An 18,918-nucleotide genomic window follows, 5' to 3' on the forward strand; every position below is an offset into this window, starting at 1 on the left:
GGAGAAGGCGATCTAAGCCCGAGACAGCTTGCAGCCTGTGTAATCCATTCACCACCCAATGATGCCTGCCCTGGTTTGAGCTGTTCTGTGCCCACGTGTGTGGTCTTCCAAACAGATTACACACTGCAGGTAGCAAGCACCTTCCTCCTTGCCTACATAATGTCAGCAAAGGAGGCTCAAAAATATCTGATGAATAAACGGTAGAAACAACAACCCTGAGAATTCAGAGTTAATACTACAGAACAAACTCGGTAAAGGAATGTGCAACAAAGACCCCAGACATGTTTATTTTGTTTTATTTTTAAGTTTTTTCACCATGGAAAACTTTAACCATATACAAAAGAAGACAGAACAATTTAGTGAACCCCAGGTGCCAATCCATTCATACCAATCCTGTTTCTTCTATCACCCCATATTAATTTGTCTGCTGCCATATTAATTTGAAGCAAATCCCAGACATCACATCATTTAATCCATAAATACTCCAATATGCATCTCCAAAATACAGAAACTCTTTTTAAAACTATGTACTCATAATAAAAACTAATACTTCATTATTAAATGTCCAGTCAGTGACCAAAATTCCAACTGTTTCATAAATACTGTTTTGTGTTTCTGTGTGTTCGTGTTTTTGTTTTGTTTTTTACATTTTGTACCAGGATCCAAATAAGATCCACATGTGGATTTAAAAGTCTTTTAATTAACCTTTTTTCCCTTTGAAATTTATGTTAAAGAAACTAGGTCATTTGTCCTGAAAAGTAGCCCAGTAGTCTGGATTTTGTTGACTGCACCAGTGTGATGTAGATTAACGTATGCCTCTGTCCATGATCATTTATAAATTGGTTACTGTATATGGAGGCATGATGAGATCCAGGGTTGATTTTGTCGGCTTGCGCACATCAATGATAATGTGAATTCCCATGAGAAGCCACATACAATCTGGCTGTATCTCATTTCCACCATGTCAGCAGGTCTTGATGCTCAATGCCTAGATCCATTCACTTAGGGTTGAAAAATTCTGATACTTTAATTCTATTACTCCTCCTTACTTATAAGCTAGAAGATTATTACAAACAATACTTCCCCTCAACTACTGTTTGATTATCCTAAAGTTCACATGGAAAATTTATTATTTTTGGTGCGATTGTAAAACTCTTGGAAGAAAACATAGGCAGTAATATTTTTGACACCAGCCCTAGAAACATTTCTCTAGACATCTCCTAAGGCAAGGGAAAGAAAAGCAAAAGTAAACTATTGCAGCTACACCAAAATAAAAAGCTTTTGCACCGTGAAGGAAACCATCAACAAAGCAAAAAGGCAACCTACTAACTGGAGAAGATATTTGCAAATGATATATCCAATAAGGGTTTAATATCCAAAATATATAAAGAACTTATACAACTCAACACCAAAAAACAAATAATCCAATTCAGAGCAGAGGACCTAAATAGACATTTTTCCAAAGGAGACATCCAGATGGCCAACAGACACATGAAAAGATGCTCAACATATCTCATCATCAGGGAAATGCAAATTAAAACTATAATGAGTTAGCACCTTGCACCTGTCAGACTGGCTAAACCCAAAGACATAAAAAATAACAAGGGCTAGTGAGGATGTGGGAAAAAAGGAACCCTCGTGAGTAGGAATGCGAATTGGTACAGCCACTGTGAAAAACAGTATGGAGATTCCTCAAAAAATTAAAAATAGAATTACCATATGATCCAGTAATTCCACTATGGGATATTTACCCAAAGAAAAGGAAAACACTAATTCAAAAAGATATATACACTCCTATATTTACTGAGGCATTATTTACAATAGCCAAGATATGGAAGCAACCCATGTGTCCATTGATGAATGAATAAAAAAGATGCAGTGTGTACGTACACACATACACACACACACACACACACACACACACACACACACAGTGGAATACTACTCAGCCATAAAAAAGAATGAGATCTTGCCATTTGTGGCAACATGGATAGACCTAGAGGAAACAATTCTAAGTGAAATAAGTCAGAGAAAGACAAATACCATATGATTTCACACATTCTGTCTCAAATAAAATCTTTTTAACAATAAATAGAGGAATACAGAATTTTTAACTTAACCTCTTCTACCTTTAAGATATTTATTTGATTTGATTTGATTTGATAGAAAGAGAGAGCAAGAGAGAAGAAGCAGGGGGATCAGCAGAGAGAGGGAGAAGTAGGCTCCCCTCTGAGCTGGGAGCCCAACAAAGGGCTCAATCTCAGGACCCTGGGATCATGACCTGAACCGAAGGCAGATGCTTAACCAACTGAGCCACCCAGGCGCCCTTCTACCTTTCTATCTTCTTTCTCCCTAATCCTTAAGGACTCCGAGAATGACAAAGAACACACACACACACACACACAACCAGTCTCAGAATAGCAACACAACACCACCAGCAGCAACAGGATTATTATAAACAGTTGATTGTGTGGTTTCTTCTTGTTCTTAGAGTAGATTTACTCAAAATACACAAATCACAATGTTTTAAAGTCACTTAGAATAACTAACTCTTTTCTGTTCAGTTTGGTCACCAGCTAGACACTCAATGAGGTGAACACAGGTTTTGAAAGAAGTCAAAGCTGAACAGAAACAGTAGGCTGGGGGACTCTGGGTTAGGGCGAGGAGTGGCAGGAGCATGGCCCTCTGGTGGCACAGGGAGAGTCCAGCCCAAGGGCAGCTGGGGGTCCAAGTTAAAAAGAAGGATGTAATTGAGTGTAAACGAGTTTTATTTTATTCAGCTAAGGAACAGGGAAACACAGATGGAAACTACTAATTTAGAAACAGGAAAGACTGAAGACAGAGCATCTTCTAGAAGACCACCCAATTCACCTAGTCCACTCACCCGTTGCTTACGCAGCCCCAGACATATGCTAGGCCCCAAAGACCCAGCGATGAAATCCAGGGAGCTTGCATACAGCTAGACTCAGACGAATGCCCCATTGTACCTTAAGTTCTATACTAGAAAGAAGCACAAAGAACTTCAGAGGTATTTGAAGGGACTGAGAAGAGTCACTTAGGGAGAGGGACCCTGGCAGGAGGGAACACCGGGAGACAAACTGAGAGACACAGAGAGTGGGTGAGGGGTGGCAACACATTCTGGCAGAGGAGCAACAGGTCCAGGGGAAAATTGCAGAAAAGAGGGTGGCTTGCTCCCAGAATGCAACCATGAGTAGAATTTAGGATGCAGCCAAGGGCAAAGAAGTGGGCAGCAAAGTCCAGATCCACAGGGCTTCCATGTTATACTGAGAAATTCAGATGTAATGCAGAAGGCTATATGGAACCAGCAAGAGAACAATTTCCTCAAGCCCCTCTGGTAGAAGTTAAAGAATAGACAGATGGAAAGAACCAAGAGCAGGCAGTGCCCAAGGACAGCTGTTGCAATTTTTCCAGAATAAACAGCCTGAACCAAGGCAGACCCCAACCCCAAGGCATCTCTGAGATGTGCAGTGTGAGGCGGCGATGACACGGTAGGTTCACAACCATAACCATCAGGAGAGCCAAGAGGACTCGTTCGTGTCCAGAAGTGCTGAGCCCGAGAAGAGACTCTGCGCGGGGAGAAAGTAAGGACATGGTTGAACAAGTTTAAGGACGAGTGGGATAAGAACGTGCAGATGGGACGGACTGTTGGCCTGTCTTCTTGCCAGGCCCCTCCCGGGAAGACATGCACAAGGGGGACAGCCACTCTGACAGAACTATCACGGACAAGGAAAATTTGTTAAGAATGTGGCTAAGACAGGAACTGATGAGAAGTGGAACATACCCTAGGGTCCAAAATCATTAGAGAAGGAACAACGAACCTATAGAGACACCAGTTCTTGCCAAACGCCTTCCTGACTCTGCCCAGACAGCAGCCTCTTCCTCCTCCCCTGGCTGGCTGGCTCTCTCTCTCTCTCTCTCTCTCTCTCTCTCTCTCTCTCCCCCTCTACAGTCTCACGTGAGTGAGAGGCTTGGAGCTTGTCAGCACTCCCATCCAAAGCACGTGACTTCCTCAGGGCAAGGAAAGAGGGAGGGCTTAGGAGAAAAGGAGAAAACGGACCCTGAAAGAGGAACATAAACATATGCATAAGGAACATGTCCTTAGCAGCCTGGTTGATAAAACAGCCAACCCTGTGGATAAACCAAACTGCCTGCCAAGAGAAGAATGAACAAGGCAACTTGCGCCATATTCATACACGAGCACACTCAGAGCTCCACCGGCCAGTCACGCCTACATCGAGCCCACTTTCAGTAAATAAGCTGGAGTACAACCCATGCAGCAGAACATATGTGAAGTTAGCAGAAAAGAACACAGATACTGTTGGAGGCTCTTCACCGCTGGCAGAGAAACGCGCATGCCCATGACCATCAGTAGAGAGGGGACCTGGGGCAGGAAGAGAACGGTTGGAATGAGGGAGAAAACAAGACCTCAATTATATCTGTAGTAGGTTTTTCTTTTTAAAAATCTGAGGTAAATATGGAAAAAGGTGATTTGATAGAGTTGTCATTCCTTCTTAATGTTTGAAATATTTGATATGGTAAAAATATTCTCAACTGAGATTTTGCCCTGGCATTTTAATCCAAGGAAACTAACTTTCTGTCATCAGTAAGAGGTAGAAACGGGTCTGTATCTAATTCCATACGCAACAAAAAAACAGGACTGGAGAGCATGTTGTTGTTCTTTTTCTTTACCTGAAATATCTGCTTCAGGGAGAAAAGCGCCCTTCTTAAATCTCGCCCACTGGAGTTGTACAGTTTTTCTGAAATAAAGAACATGACATATATAGAATTAATTAAACGGACTCAACGAATGGTAAACACACAGGATGTGAACATGAACAGAATTTCCACTGGAGAGGGGAGGAGACTGAATCCATGGAAGATACAGCCCCCACGCTGGACAGTGCCGACAACAGTCGGGGCCACTACAGGTGGCTGGAAGAGGGGCTGAGAGAGTTGTGGAGGACGAGGCCCCACGTGCACCCTCAGCCCCCACCCTCCCTCTCTCCAGACTTCGATTCCCAGCAGTTTGTAGACCATTGCACTTCATAACTGGCTATATCCAGGAAATGAACACAGCCAAGATGGAAGGCATCCTCCCACCTCCCTCCTTCCTTGCCTCAGAGCCCCTGCCACACCATGCTTTCTGCAGCTGGGCTCACCTTTGAGGCACCTCCTTTTCCCTGGGATCTAACGATCACCTTGAGAGACCCAAGGGCAATACAGTGGCTTTAAGGACTGGATTCCCTGGGGATGGCCCTCTAAACAGCCTTAGCTCTGGGTCTACCTGGGCTCTTACTCATGTTCAAGGATGGGTCTGGCCCTGAGCAAGGCAGATGGAGGAGCCCTGTGTTGGTCTTCTCTAGCTCAAGACTCAGGCCAACTCCTATAACCCCCAATGTTCTGTTAGTCACATTTAACATGTACCAGTTAGGCCAGGCCTAGTGAATAAGGAGGTGACCTTGACCTAGGACCCATCCTCCAGAGGTCACAATGTGGCAGGGAGACAAATGAATATGCCAAAAGTACTAGTTAGCCATTGGAGTAGAGCTACAAAGTGCTGAGGGCACACACGAGGAAGGGAGAAACCAGTTTTTCCAGTGTATGTAGAATGCCTGGGAGCATGGACTCTGCTCAGCTTCACACAACTCAAGCTTGGCCCTGACTCAGGTGACTCAGGGGTCAGGTTAGGTTCCTAATATCAGGTACCAGACTGACCCAATAAAAATCACCCAGCATGTATTTCCTGAGCACCTTCTAGGAACTGTTCTTTGCAGTCGGTAGTGAAGAGTGGACTTAAAAAGTGCAAAGAATAAGCAGTCAAAAAGCCTACATTTCAAAGATGGTGTCACCACTTACTATATGACCTTGAACAAAGTAGTTTACCTTTCTATGTGTTGGATCCCCTGTCTATAAAATAAGAACATGCAACAATAGATTTAGAGGAAGACAGTTTTTGTGTTAAATCAAACACTGATATGATGCAGGGTGATGCCAAATTAAAATGTTAAAGAATAAAGCAGTCAAAAGCAGTATCATGCTGGAGGCCAGCCTCTCTGAGCTTCAATTCCAGCACATGGGGGGCAATGTGCAGACCCACATTCTCTGCTTATGTCACAGACTTGAGCGGAAGGGCATGGAACACACAGTTCTGTAAGAGTTGGCAGAAGTCTGGTCATGAAAAGAATATGCCCACTTGCAGAGTAACTCTGAAAGGGAACAGGCTCCCACCTTTGATTTAAAAGGCTGTAGGCGAGGTGGGGCTCAGCTTTTGCATGGTGGTAGCTTCCCCCAAAGGCCTCCCTACAGACATCTTGCCCTCTTCTCATCCACTCTCCACATCAAGGCCAGAAGGGTTGGGTGAAAATGACCACCTGATGACATCACTGCTCCCATTTAAACCCTTCAATGGCTACCCCTGCACTTAGAATGAAATCCAAAATCCTCTGCATGACCCGTCAAGCCCTTGGTCATGCAGCCCCAGCCCCCTCCCTCCCTGTGTTGCAGACTCTCTGGTCTCCTCTAGGCAACTGGGCAGGTCAGTTTCCTCCAGACTCAAAACCTATGAAAATACCCAATAAGGGGCAGAGGCTAGGTTGTGTTAGTTTGGGGGTCAAGGGGTTTGTGACCCCAAGGCCTTCTTGCGATTTGACCACCATGGAATCTACCACCTCTAAACAATATGCAGTCCATGATGACTTATTATGAAGAGTTTTGATTAAGACAGAATGCATCGCCTTCTTAAAAACAAGGATCTGAGAAAATTCCAGAGAAATCAGCCATCCCTAAAATGAACATCTTGTTTATCACAGATCCTAAGACATGAGGCCCAGATAAACCTCAAGCTGACTTCTAAAGTGTGTGCATGGCCTCAAAATACACAAGTAATAAATAAGTGGAGCAGACTGCATCATCTCAGGGTCTGGTCCCTGGGGTGACCACTTCTTCAGTGTCCACAGCTAACCTCTCAGACTTCTCAAATTCGGAGGATAGAAATTTTAACTGTTGCCAGAACCACTTCTAATAAATAAGAATAACTCTATCAGATGCAAGCACGGGGATATATAAGCCCCGAAGAAGAAGGGCAGATTTATCCTATCCAGGAAGAGCATCTGAAGAGAGTGTCAATTCCAATGCCTCTTTATAAGGTAATAAGACTTGCAGTAGACTTCTCTTGCGTACTAGATGACAAGCAGAAATAGGTCTTAAGTGAATTTACAATATCACAGAGTTAGTTACTGATGATCTGTCCTAGCTTCTGAATCATGTGAATGAAAATTATGGTTGTGTTCAGATTGTTAAGGTTTTCGTACTTGGTATTATACTCAAAATCAGTTCTTAAAAAAATTTAGCTAAGAATGACTTAATATTTTGTTGAGGATTTCTCACATCTATATTCATGAGGAATATTGATCTGTAGTTTTGTTTCCTTTTAATGGTATTGATGTTGCAGCAATACTGTTTCTCATGAGTTGGGAGTATTCCCTCCTCTTCTACTTTCAGAACAAGTCTGCGTAGACTTGGTATTACACATTCCTTAAACGTTTGGCAGAATTCTCCAGCGAAGCCACCTGGTGGGGAGGGAGAGGAGTTCTCTGTATTGGAAGGTTTTCAACTATGAATGCAATTTCTTCAATTACTATAGGGTTATTCTGATTATTTCTTTTTGAATGAGCTTTGATAATTTGCATCTTTTAAGGAATTTTTCCAATTCATCTAAGTTGTTAAGTGAAGGGGCATAAAGTTGTCGTAATATTCCCTATCACCCTTTTATTGAATATAGCAATCTCCCCTCTTATCCCTATTATTGGTAATATGTCTCTTTTCTCCACTTAACTTCGTCTGGCCAGAAGTATATCTATTCTATTGATCTTTTCAAGAATCAGCTTTTGATTTCATTGTTCTTCCTATTTCTTTCCTGACTATAATTTTCTTCCTTCTGCTTGCTTTTGGCCTAATTTGCTCTTTTTTCCTACTTTCTTAAGGGGCAAATTTAATAACAATTGATCTGAAACCTGTCTTCTTTTCTAAGTAGTTAATGCTATAAATATCTCCCTAAGCGCTGCTTTGGCTGCATTCCACACAATTTGCTATCTTGTGTTTTCGTTTTCATTTAATTTAAAATTGAGTGAATGCAGAATATTTCATTCAAATCAAAAGGGGATAAATCCTGTGAGTTTTAAAGATTTTATTTATTTATTTGACAGAGACCGCGAGAGAGGGAACACAAGCAGGGGGAGTGGGAGAGGGAGAAACAGGCTTCCCATGGAGCAGGGAGCCGGATGCAGGGCTCAATCCCAGGACCCTGGGATCATGCCCCAAGCCGAAGGCAGAAGCTTAACGACTGAGCCACCCAGACACCCCTCCTGTGATTTTTTTTGACCTGTGGTTTATTTAGAAATATACAGTTTAACTTCCAATTATTTGGGGATTTTCTACATATCTGTTACCAATTTCTAGTTTCATTTCTTTATGAGAACAATCTTAAAAGACATCAATTATTTTAAATTTATTAATGTCTATTTTATGGCCCAAATATGGTTTATCATGGTGAACATCTCACATACACTTGAAAATAATATGTATTCTGCTGTTACTAGGTAGACTGTTACAGAAATATCCACTAGGTCAAACTGAGTGGTAGTGTTGTTCAGGTCTTCTATATTTTCACGAGTTTCTTGTAGATCACTGAGAGGAGTGTTGAAATTTCCAACCATGACAGGGGACTTGTCTATTTTTCCTTGCACCTGATTGAGTATTTGCTTTGCGTACGCTTTGCCTTTCTCTTGTTATGGGCACTATTTAGGATTCCTATGGCTTCTAAGTGAATTGACCTTTTATCACTATATAATGTCTTTCTTCATCCCTGGCAATATTCCTTGTTTAAAGTCTACATTTTTAATATTAATATGATCACTTTTGGTTAGTATTTGCATGGTACAGTTTCTTGTAGTTACAGTTGTAACTTGTTTTTATCCAGTCTGACAGTCTCTATCTTTTAAATGATATGCATTCACCATATTTTTAACCCCTAGGACATCACAAATGATTCTTCAATGACACTAAAACCAAAGATCTCAGGGAGGCCTGATGGTGCCACTCATCCTTTGATGAGAAACATCCTTGCACAAATGCCAAAAATATCTTTGGTGCCAAAACACTCTCCCCCTCCTTTTTTTGCCAAGTCTTTTAATTAAACAAAACTTCTATTTTTTTTTGAGGGGGGGCAGAAAGAAAGGGAGAAAGAATCCTACACAGACTCCATGCCCAAGACAGAGGCCAACTTGGGGCTCAATCTCAAGACCCTGATATCATGACCTGAACCAAAACCAAGAGCCAGACGCTTAACTGACTGAGCCACCCAGGCATCCCTATAATTTCTATTTGAAAAGTACCATTTCAATTGTCCTTAATTAAAAAAACTGTTTATAGTTATTCATTTAAATAATTATTCCAAACAAAACTCAATAACGAAATAGTAATGATCCCAAATAATTCTTTTATGTAAGAGAATTACCACTACAAACTTCAGAGAAAGATTCACATATTTTAATGTAGTTTCTGGTTTTTTAATATCAAAACTCAAAAGATCAGCTATCTTCTTTAAGAATATTACATATTTTGGCTTAAATGCCCTTTAAAAGGCAAAGTGTTTTAATTCTCTCTGTTAAAAGCACTAGGTGAGGTCTAGATTAGGAGTCTTTCCAATCCGGTACCTGTTAAGTTGTAGCTAGTTTTTTCGTTTTTGTTTTTTTAACCCTTCATAAGGGGTGCATGGGTACCTCAGTTGTTAAGCGTCTGCCTTCGGCTCAGGTCATGATCCCAGGGTCCTGGGATCGAGCCCCACATCGGGCTCCCTGCTCGGCAGGAAGCCTGCTTCTCCCTCTCCCACTCCCCCTGCTTGTGTTTCCTCTCTCAATGTCTGTCAAATAGAATCTTTAAAAACAAACAAACCAACCAACCCTTTATAAAAGCAGTCAGCAGTGAAGCTTCACTCTTATGGACGAAGATATCCTATCCCGAAGTACTATAAACTTTTTCTACACAATTGACATTTTTAAGACTGTCATGCATTGGTCTCTGTAACATATGAAAACAACACTGTGGTACCAAATAGCCTCTACACCCAACCTGACCTGTTCTGTTGATTCTTCACATATATTTTATGACACCACTGTTCACCTAGAAGACAAAATGGATCAGGATCCAAGCATGTCTGTAAATGACATAGAGGCATACGTTGGAGATATTCCAAGTTTGGTTTCAGACCAATGTAATAAAGTAAATATCACAATGCAAGTCAAGTGAATTTTTTGGTTTCCCAGTGCATATGAAAGTTATGTTGACACTATAGTAAGTGTGCAATAGCATTATGTCTAAAAAAAAAAACAGTGCACATATCTTAATTTAAAAATTCTTTATTGAAAAAAAATGCCAACCATCTGAGCTTTCAACAAGTAGTAATCTCTGATCGCAAATCACCAGAACAAATATAATAATGAAGTTTGAAATATTGTGAGAATTACCAAAATATAAAAGGACACAAAGTGAGCAAATGCTGTTGGAAAAATGGCACCAATAGACTTGCTTGCTGCAGGGTTGCCATAAAACCTCAATTTGTAGAAAATGCAATATCTGCAAGGTGCAATCAAGTGCAATAAAATGAGCTCTGCCGATATAATTTGTCATCATGGGAGGCGCACTTCCTGCTGGTAGAGGAGGAGCCAGCAGACATTTCATCACGTCAGCTGTCGTGCCCAAACCAGTGACTACTGAGAGCCTTTGGTGTTGTTCATGAACAGCCTCCACAGGCCAAAGGAGAGGCACTCCTTCCCACAGCCCAAGCCCCATTTTCCTTGATACAGGGCTAACCATGCCATGGGAGGTGTGGTCTGGAGCTTTCATTGCTGGGGACCCTCTGGAGTTCAGAAACAGAGTGTTCCAACTATAGCATATCCAGGCCTCACCATACAGAAATTCAGCCTCACCATGGCTGTGCAGTACTCCCCTTCAGGTTAGACAAGACTATCAAGGCCTCCCCCTAGGAACAGGGCTGGCCTGGCAGCTTCCTGAGGGGATGCCGGACATGGCTCTTGGATGCATTTCCTATTGAACATCACTCCCGCCTCCTTTAGAAGCAGCCCGTCTACGCAGAGCTCAGGTGTGATTCTCAGTCCTGGGTTACATGAGCACATGCAAGGCTTCCTTAGGGAAGGATGACTGAGCTCCATGGGGCTCCCTTGTTCCGCCCTCAGTATCTGCAGCCTCTGCTGTCTGTGAGTGTCTGCATGTGTGTGGATCCAGGGGCACACTGGGCTTCAGCCTTGTGGGTGATGACGCAGAGCATGGGGGTCCTCTGATTCTCCAAATACACCCAATACACTATGCAGACTGTTCTCATGGGTCCCGAGTCCCAAGGGAGGGAATTCCGTATGTCCCTATTGCCTAAAAATTAGGCAATGCAGAAGAAAGAAGGCATCAAATGTAGAGCAGGGAGAGAGAGAGAGAGAGAGGCCCAGAGGCCACCCTCTGCCAGCAAGAGGGCAGCTCCAGAGCTGCTCCCATAGGCCGAGAAACTCACAGAGGTGCTCCCTTTTCCCTTGTCCACCTATGTTGTAAACACACGCCAAGGAGCATGCAGCCTCTACTGGTGCGACGGTGCAGAAGACGATGGATCCTGCCGCGCCAGACTCCGTGTAAGAGTCCCAAGTCAGAGCACTGGGGAGGAAGATGGCTACGTGACTAAGAAGTGAAATGTGGGTCCCTTCCTGGAAAATATCAACAACAACAACAACAAAACCCCACAGCATCTCAACTCAAACCTGAATCCTATGTGTAAAGGGCAGGGCTGGGCTCAGGTTGGAGTCCAGAAGATTTGCCATTCTCCCAAAGCCTGGAGATGGCCAGGTGGGAGGTATGCAAAGAGGAACCCGCCGCCCACCAGCACAGCCCCAAGGGTAGGACAGTAGCTCTTGAGAGCTCAGGGGGCAGAAGGTCCCATGGAAGACGCAGTGCCAGTTCCAGCAGCTTGGGGTCGGGGGGAGAACAGGGGGCCGATTCTGCATCCATTCCTATTAAGGTCAAGCACAGCCTGTGGTTGGCCAATAAATGAAAATACATTTGTATGTATTCTCCCACCTCCTTCCAAACCGAATCTACCCAGGGTGCAGTCATATGTATAACACTAGCCTTTGAGTAAAAGGCCATCAGGAGCTCACATTCGGTGGGGAAAGGAGGCAGGACCAGAACATCATTTGTTAAAGTCTTTATAATTGCCCCCATCTTTTCTCTCCATGGTTCTTGCCTTTTAAAATGAAACATGTTCCTTTAAGAGATACAATTAAGGTATTACACTTTAAACCAGTTTATAATGATGAGCAGAGGGCAAACTGATTAAAGGCCACTAGGGACGATTCCTGTTCCATCATCGGGAAGGAAACCCGCATGGCCCGCCCACATGAACACGGAAAGGCACAGCCACAGAGGTCCTGTGCTTCCTGCTCAGCTAAGAGCTGTGAAGTGAAGAAAACCTCGTGTGGGGAAAACAGACCTGAACATTAGGAGGAATCGGTGGGAACATGAGAGCCTATTTACATTTAGTGAAAGAGCTTGGAGGGGAGGGACCCAGAGCATCTGTGAGTGTGCCAAGGAAGTGGGAGAGTGAAAGATGTATCTAGAGCATCATGCTTCAGAACCATAAAAATCACTGACTTTAAGGCTAATAATTTCAGCACACCGTTCTCTCACCAAGTGCCAAACACATTAACCAAGTGCTCTGTGCAAACACTTGGACCAAGACACAGGAGACCCCCCTCTGCGCAGAGGAGGCAATAACTTTCCTTTAACCCTTGGGCTGCCACAGACGACATCACAGTGACAGAGATGTATTCACAGACAAAATGCCTGCACCTACATTTAAAAATCTGTTGGCACCAGCTACAGAGAATGCAACCAGCATGATTTTTCAGATGGAGACGAGAGACACGAGCTCCTCCTTTGCCAGGCATTAGCTGTGTGACGTTTGCTCTTCAGACTCACCCATCTGAGAGAGCTGGTAAAGAACAACTCTGAAATGGGACAGAAATCGCTGGCCAGGCTTGGGTTATGCTCTGCTCCCCAGCCAGGAAGTCTGCAGTCCCAAGTTCCTGTCAGCACTGAGTCGAAGGAATTCCACTCTGGACATTCTTCCCAGGAATTTGAATGAGCCACCAACACACTGATGACCCGGAAGTACAACCCACTTCAACCTGCAACTGTTGCTTCGTTATGACGTGTTGACATTTTAAAGAAAACCACCAAAGTGGCACAACACAAAATTTTTCAGTGAAAAAACAGCCTGGTCAGATTTTAGAAATCCCTCTTCTCCAGCAACGTTTAAGTGCTTTAGAGTCATAGTTTCATTTCTAAGTTATATACAGCTCATCACAAATGTTAACATCAGAGGGTACAGGTTGTGGCGGTGACGGCATGAGGCTGGGGACACCGTAGAGTCCCCGCGTTCAGCGTCTCACACTGCCACGCTGTGAAGTTTCAACTCCGTGTTGCTCTCGGGCTGTGACAGAGGGTGCTGGGGGGATTTCAAACAGGAAGGAATCTAATGTCACAGGGTTCTATGAGGCTCACTGCCACTACGGCCTGTCAGGGCAGAGGAACTGAGACAGGGATGGATAGGAGCAGGAAGCCAAGTAAGAAGCCTTTGGAGTCACCTGAGCAAGGGGTGATAGGTCGTGACAGGAACAGAGGGGATGGTGAGGAGGGATGGATTGGGGAGTGACTGAGGGATAGAGCTGAATGTGGGGTGAAATGGGTGAAGGACCCCGAGACCTCCAGCTTGCCCGCTGGGCTTGTGGGGAAGCCATTCCCTGAGACATGGGACAGTATGGGCAGTTGCTACCAGTGAGCTGTGCCTCTATCCGGATGTGGAACCCTAAGACAGCTGAATAGCATCCTCAGGTCTCTGGGGTCAGAAGAGGCCACACGCATTGGACAGCCACATGAAGAATGAAACTGGACCATTTCCTTACACCACACAAAAAAATAGACTCCAAATGGTTGAAAGACCTAAACGTGAGACAGGAGTCCATCAAAATCCTAAAGGAGAACACAGGCAGCAACCTCTTCGGCCTCAGCCGCAGCAACTTCTTCCTAGAAACATCGCCAAAGGCAAGGGAAGCAAGGGCAAAAATGAACTATTGGGATTTCATCAAGATAAAAAGCTTTTGCACAGCAAAAGAAAGAGTCCACAAAACCAAAAGACAACCGACAGAATGGGAGGAAATATTTGCAAATGACATATCAGATAAAGGGCTAGTATCCAAAATCTATAAAGACCTTATCAAACTCAACACCCAAAGAACAAATCATCCAATCAAGAAATGGGCGGAAGACATGAGCAGACATTTTTCCAAAGAAGACATCCAAATGGCCAACAGACACATGAAAAAGTGCTCAACATCGCTCGGCCTCAGGGAAATCCAAATCAAAACCTCAGTGAGATATCACCTCACACCAGTCAGAATGGCTAAAATTAACAAGTCAGGAAACGACAGATGTTGGCGGGGATGCGGAGAAAGGGGAACCCTCCTACACTGTTGGTGGGAATGCAAGCTGGTGCAGCCACTCTGGAAAACAGTATGGAGGTTCCTCAAACAGTTGAAAACAGAGCTACCATACGATCCAGCAATTGCACTACCGGGTATTTACCACAAAGATACAAATGTAGGGATCCGAAGGGGTACGTGCACCCCGATGTTTAAAGCAGCAATGTCCACAATAGCCAAACTGTGGAAAGAGCCAAGATGTCCATCGACAGATGAATGGATAAAGAAGATGTGGTGTATATACACAATGGTATATTATGCAGCCATCAAAAGGAATGAGATCTTGCCATTTGCAGCGACGTGGATGGAACTGGAGGGGGTTATGCTGAGTGAAATAAGTCAGAGAAAGACATGTATCATATGACCTTACTGATATGAGGAGTTTTTTTTTTTAATTTTTTATCGTTATGTTAATCACCATACATTATATCATTAGTTCTTGATGTAATGTTCCATGATTCATTGTTTGTGCATAACACCCAGTGCTCCACGCAGAATGTGCCCTCTTTAATACCCATCACCAGGCTAACCCATCCCCCACCCCCTCCCCTCTAGAACCCTCAGTTTGTTTTTCAGAGTCCATTGTCTCTCATGGTTCGTCTCCCCCTGATATGAGGAATTCTTAATCTCAGGAAACAAACTGAGGGTTGCTGGAGTGGTGGGGGATGGGAGGGATGGGGTGGCTGGGTGATAGACATTGGGGAGGGTATGTGCTATGGTGAGCGCTGTGAATTGTGCAAGACTGTTGAATCACAGATCTGTACTTCTGAAACAAATAATGCAATATATGTTAAGAAAAAAAAAAGATAGCAGGAGGGGAAGAATGAAGGGGGTAAATCAGAGAGGGAGATGAACCATGAGAGGCAATGGACTCTGAAAAACAAACTGAGGGTTCTAGAGGGGAGGGGGGTGGGGGGTGGGGGGATAGGTTAGCCTGGTGATGGGTATTAAAGAGGGCACGTTCTGCGTAGAGCACTGGGTGTTATGCACAAACAATGAATCATGGAACACTACATCAAAAACTAATGATGTAATGTATGGTGATTAACAATAAAAAAATTTAAAGAAAAAAAAAAAGAGGCCACACGCTCCAGCCTGGAACATGGTTTTCCTGCTTCCTCCACCTCGCCCTTCCCTGTGTGCCCATCACCTCCTCCTGAAGACAGCCTCAGTCACCTCCCAAACCCTCTGTGAACTCCTGGTATTCACCTATAGTCTAACACCTGTCACGCAGGGCCCCCTTCAAGCAGCAAACAGCCTCTAGGAGCTGTTGGCTAAGGAGGCTGCACCAGACTTCAAATCAGGCAAGAGCGGGCTTTGTTGCTTGTCGGCCATGGCCATCCATCCGAGCCCGCCAAGCTCCACACACTTTCTGGCTTGTCACCTTGGGAGTCGAGGCACCACCCTCCTCACAGCCTTACTGAGGAAGGCAGCCCAGGCAGAGCCAGGTACCTTCATTTCTGACTTCACTTGGAGGCAACTGTTTCTCCCTCTGGGTTTCAGGGAGCTGGTCAGCTTTGGGCCCCAGGGAAGCACACTTTTGTCTACTCCCATCTTCGCTTTCACAAAAGTGTCCCCTCTCAGAGGCTAAGAGGCCGGATCAGCTGCTGTAGGCCACGTCAGGAACTGGAATTCTGGGAAGAATTTCTTCCCAGGGTCAAAGACTGGTAGAGACAGATGGGTCCACAGATACATCCAATCCTACCAGCTCCTCTTGGAGAAGCTGAGCCCCTCCGCCCAATCCACAGAACCCCTGCTCCTGTGCCAAGAGCAATCAGCACTTTGACAGTGTCCCTTTAAAAAGGCTGCTGACCACATCTTCTTTATCCATCCATCTGCTGATGGACATCTAGGCTCTTTCCATAGTTTGGCTATTGTGGACATTGCTGCTATAAACATTGGGGTGCAGGTGCCCCTTCTATTCACTACATCTGTATCTTGGGGGTAAATACCCAGTAGTGCAATTGCTGGGTCATAGGGTAGCTCTATTTTTAACTTCTTGAGGAAGCTCCACACTGTTTTGCAGAGTGGCTGCACCAGCTTGCATTCCCACCAACGGTGTAGGAGGGTTCCCCTTTCTCCACATATTACTCAGCCTTCAGAAAGGATGAATACCTACAATTTGCACCGACATGGATGGAACTGAAGGGGATTATGCTGAATGAAGTAAGTCAAGGAGAGAAAGACAATTATCATATGGTTTCACTCATATGTGGAACATAAGCAACAGCAGGAAGGACCATAGGGGAAGGAAGGGAGAACTGAAGGGGGAGAAATCAGAGAGGAAGACAAAACATGAGAGACTATGGACCCCAGGAAACAAACTGAAGGTTTCAGAGGGGAGGGGGGTGGGAGATGGGGTAACAGGGTGATGGCTACTAAGGAGGGTACGTGTTGGGATGAGCACTGGGTGTTAGAGTAACTAATGAATCATTGAACACCACATACAGTGGCTAACTTAACATAATAAAAATAAATAAAAAGGCTGCTGACCCGGGGTGATCAGATCATTAGCATCTGAAAAACAGCAAAAACATCCCGAGTCAAGCAGTGGTATGAAAAACAGGTGATGGGGACCTGTTACTTCAGAGGTCTGTCACTCCAGGACTCCTGGGTCTCTGTCCACACCTCTGCCTCTCTCTGTCCTATAAATAGCTTGGCTCTCTGACCTCTCTTGCTCCAGTTCCTTCTTTCTTTGTTCTCTTCCTCCCTCATTAGAAAACTGGAGAACCTCCAGATATTTTATTTATAGGCTTTTATCATTCCCTTTTAGAATTCAGTTAAAACTTTTAGATGTATGTTTTATCAGTATTACATATATTTCTCTTTCTAGTTCTCTTCTAATAACAACCAGGAAACTGCAGCGCTGTTGGTTTTGCTTGAGCGGAGGGTGTTTCTCCCCAGAGCTGGCCACAGCATCATGGCTTCCCTGCCCTGCAGTGAACCCTGCTCGCCCCCTCCTGGTGGGGCACAAAGGGAAGGGAGGTTGTCTCAACAAAGGAGCCCAGCTCTGCTCTTCTGGAAGCATCCAGAGTCCCAGGTGATGTCCCCAGGAGACCATCTTTCTCCAACCAGTGTCAAGCCCAGATCTACTTTCCTCTCCTGGGAGAAAACTTAGAAGGGAACCATCCTGGTCCAAGGGCCAGAAACCACATACGCACCCCACCAGCCCCTGAGTGCACACATAGAAAATACTCAGCCGTCTTACCCAGGCCTGACTGTAGCCAGCACAGTCCTAACCTTGGCCTCTGCAAAGTAGCCCTTGTTTCCCAGCCTCTGCTCACCGAACCTGCCACGCTTGGCCCCTGACCTCCTGTCCTGCCCACCCTTGGGGCTCTGGGTGAACTTCACCTGCCCTCTCCTGCACTCCCAGTTGGCAAGGTCCTGGTCCTGCACTGTGCACTGCTATGGTTTGCCCACACCTTCCGTGTTTTCTGCCATAGCCTTGGATAATACCACCATCCCGACTCCTAAACTGATGTTTGCATTTCAGAAGAGATTCCTCTCTATGCCTCAGTTTTCTTAGGAGTAAAACAGTTTGACAAATACATGTTCCCACATTTTGAAGAACACAATAACATTGGTAAAGCATCAGGTGCATTTTAGTGCTTAGTAAAAACCACTTTTCCTTCTCTCCAACCCCAAAGGCTTCAACGACGTTTCCAAAAAAATACCCAAGACTCTCTGTAGTGAATAGGTGAGGCTTACATGGGGCTGGCAAGGCGCCTCCTGTCATCTGTCAGGTCCTTCTAACTGTGTGCCGAGAAGGTCGCCTGAGCTCAGACAGCCCTGGCTGGGCCTTGGGGGTGCCTCTCCAACCATGGCCACTGCCCCGAAGAGACGGCCTCTTCCTTCCTGGGGTCAATGGCTCTTGACAGGGAAAATGTTCACCACCCCTGCCCTAAACATTTTGAGGAAAAGAAGTGAATGTCTAATCCCTAGAGAAAAGATAAGGATCATTAGCTGGGGTCAAAAGGGAACAATCTGGCATCAATCATGTCACCAAGCAGAGCGGCTGAACTCCATAGTTCACCTGACCTACCCCATGGGGCCGGGCTCTTCCTTTAAGTCTTCTTCAAGATGGAAACAGCCATTAATCTATGGCAAGCATCCTAACACAAACAAAACTGCACCAAGATTAGGGTTTGTTTTTTTTTGTTTTTTTTTACAACAACTGTTTTGATAAGAGTTTATTCTCTAACCAAGGCGTGAGGACTAGGAGGACCATAGCATTTTTACAGTTAAGTGCAGCAAACCTTAAACACTGGTTTTGTCTTATAACAAATTCACATCTGAACTG

The 18,918-nt window shown here is 44.5% G+C and overlaps 1 protein-coding gene across 5 annotated transcripts in view; it reads right to left on the reverse strand.

The window, feature by feature from the left end:
- Window positions 1-18,918, reverse strand: part of FHOD3 (formin homology 2 domain containing 3) — a 449,329-nt gene that overhangs the window by 250,171 nt on the left and 180,240 nt on the right. For all 5 annotated transcript variants that reach the window (XM_025886682.2, XM_025886681.2, XM_073898306.1 and 2 more), the window contains exon 4: window positions 4,711-4,778. In XM_025886682.2, the coding sequence (XP_025742467.1) occupies window positions 4,711-4,778 (68 nt within the window). The remainder of the gene's footprint in view (window positions 1-4,710; window positions 4,779-18,918) is intronic.

This window comes from Callorhinus ursinus, unplaced genomic scaffold (assembly GCF_003265705.2).
Source record: "Callorhinus ursinus isolate GAN/ISIS: 27379988/994484 unplaced genomic scaffold, GSC_fseal_2.0 scaffold11, whole genome shotgun sequence".
In the NCBI taxonomy this organism is placed as follows: Eukaryota; Metazoa; Chordata; class Mammalia; order Carnivora; family Otariidae; genus Callorhinus; species Callorhinus ursinus.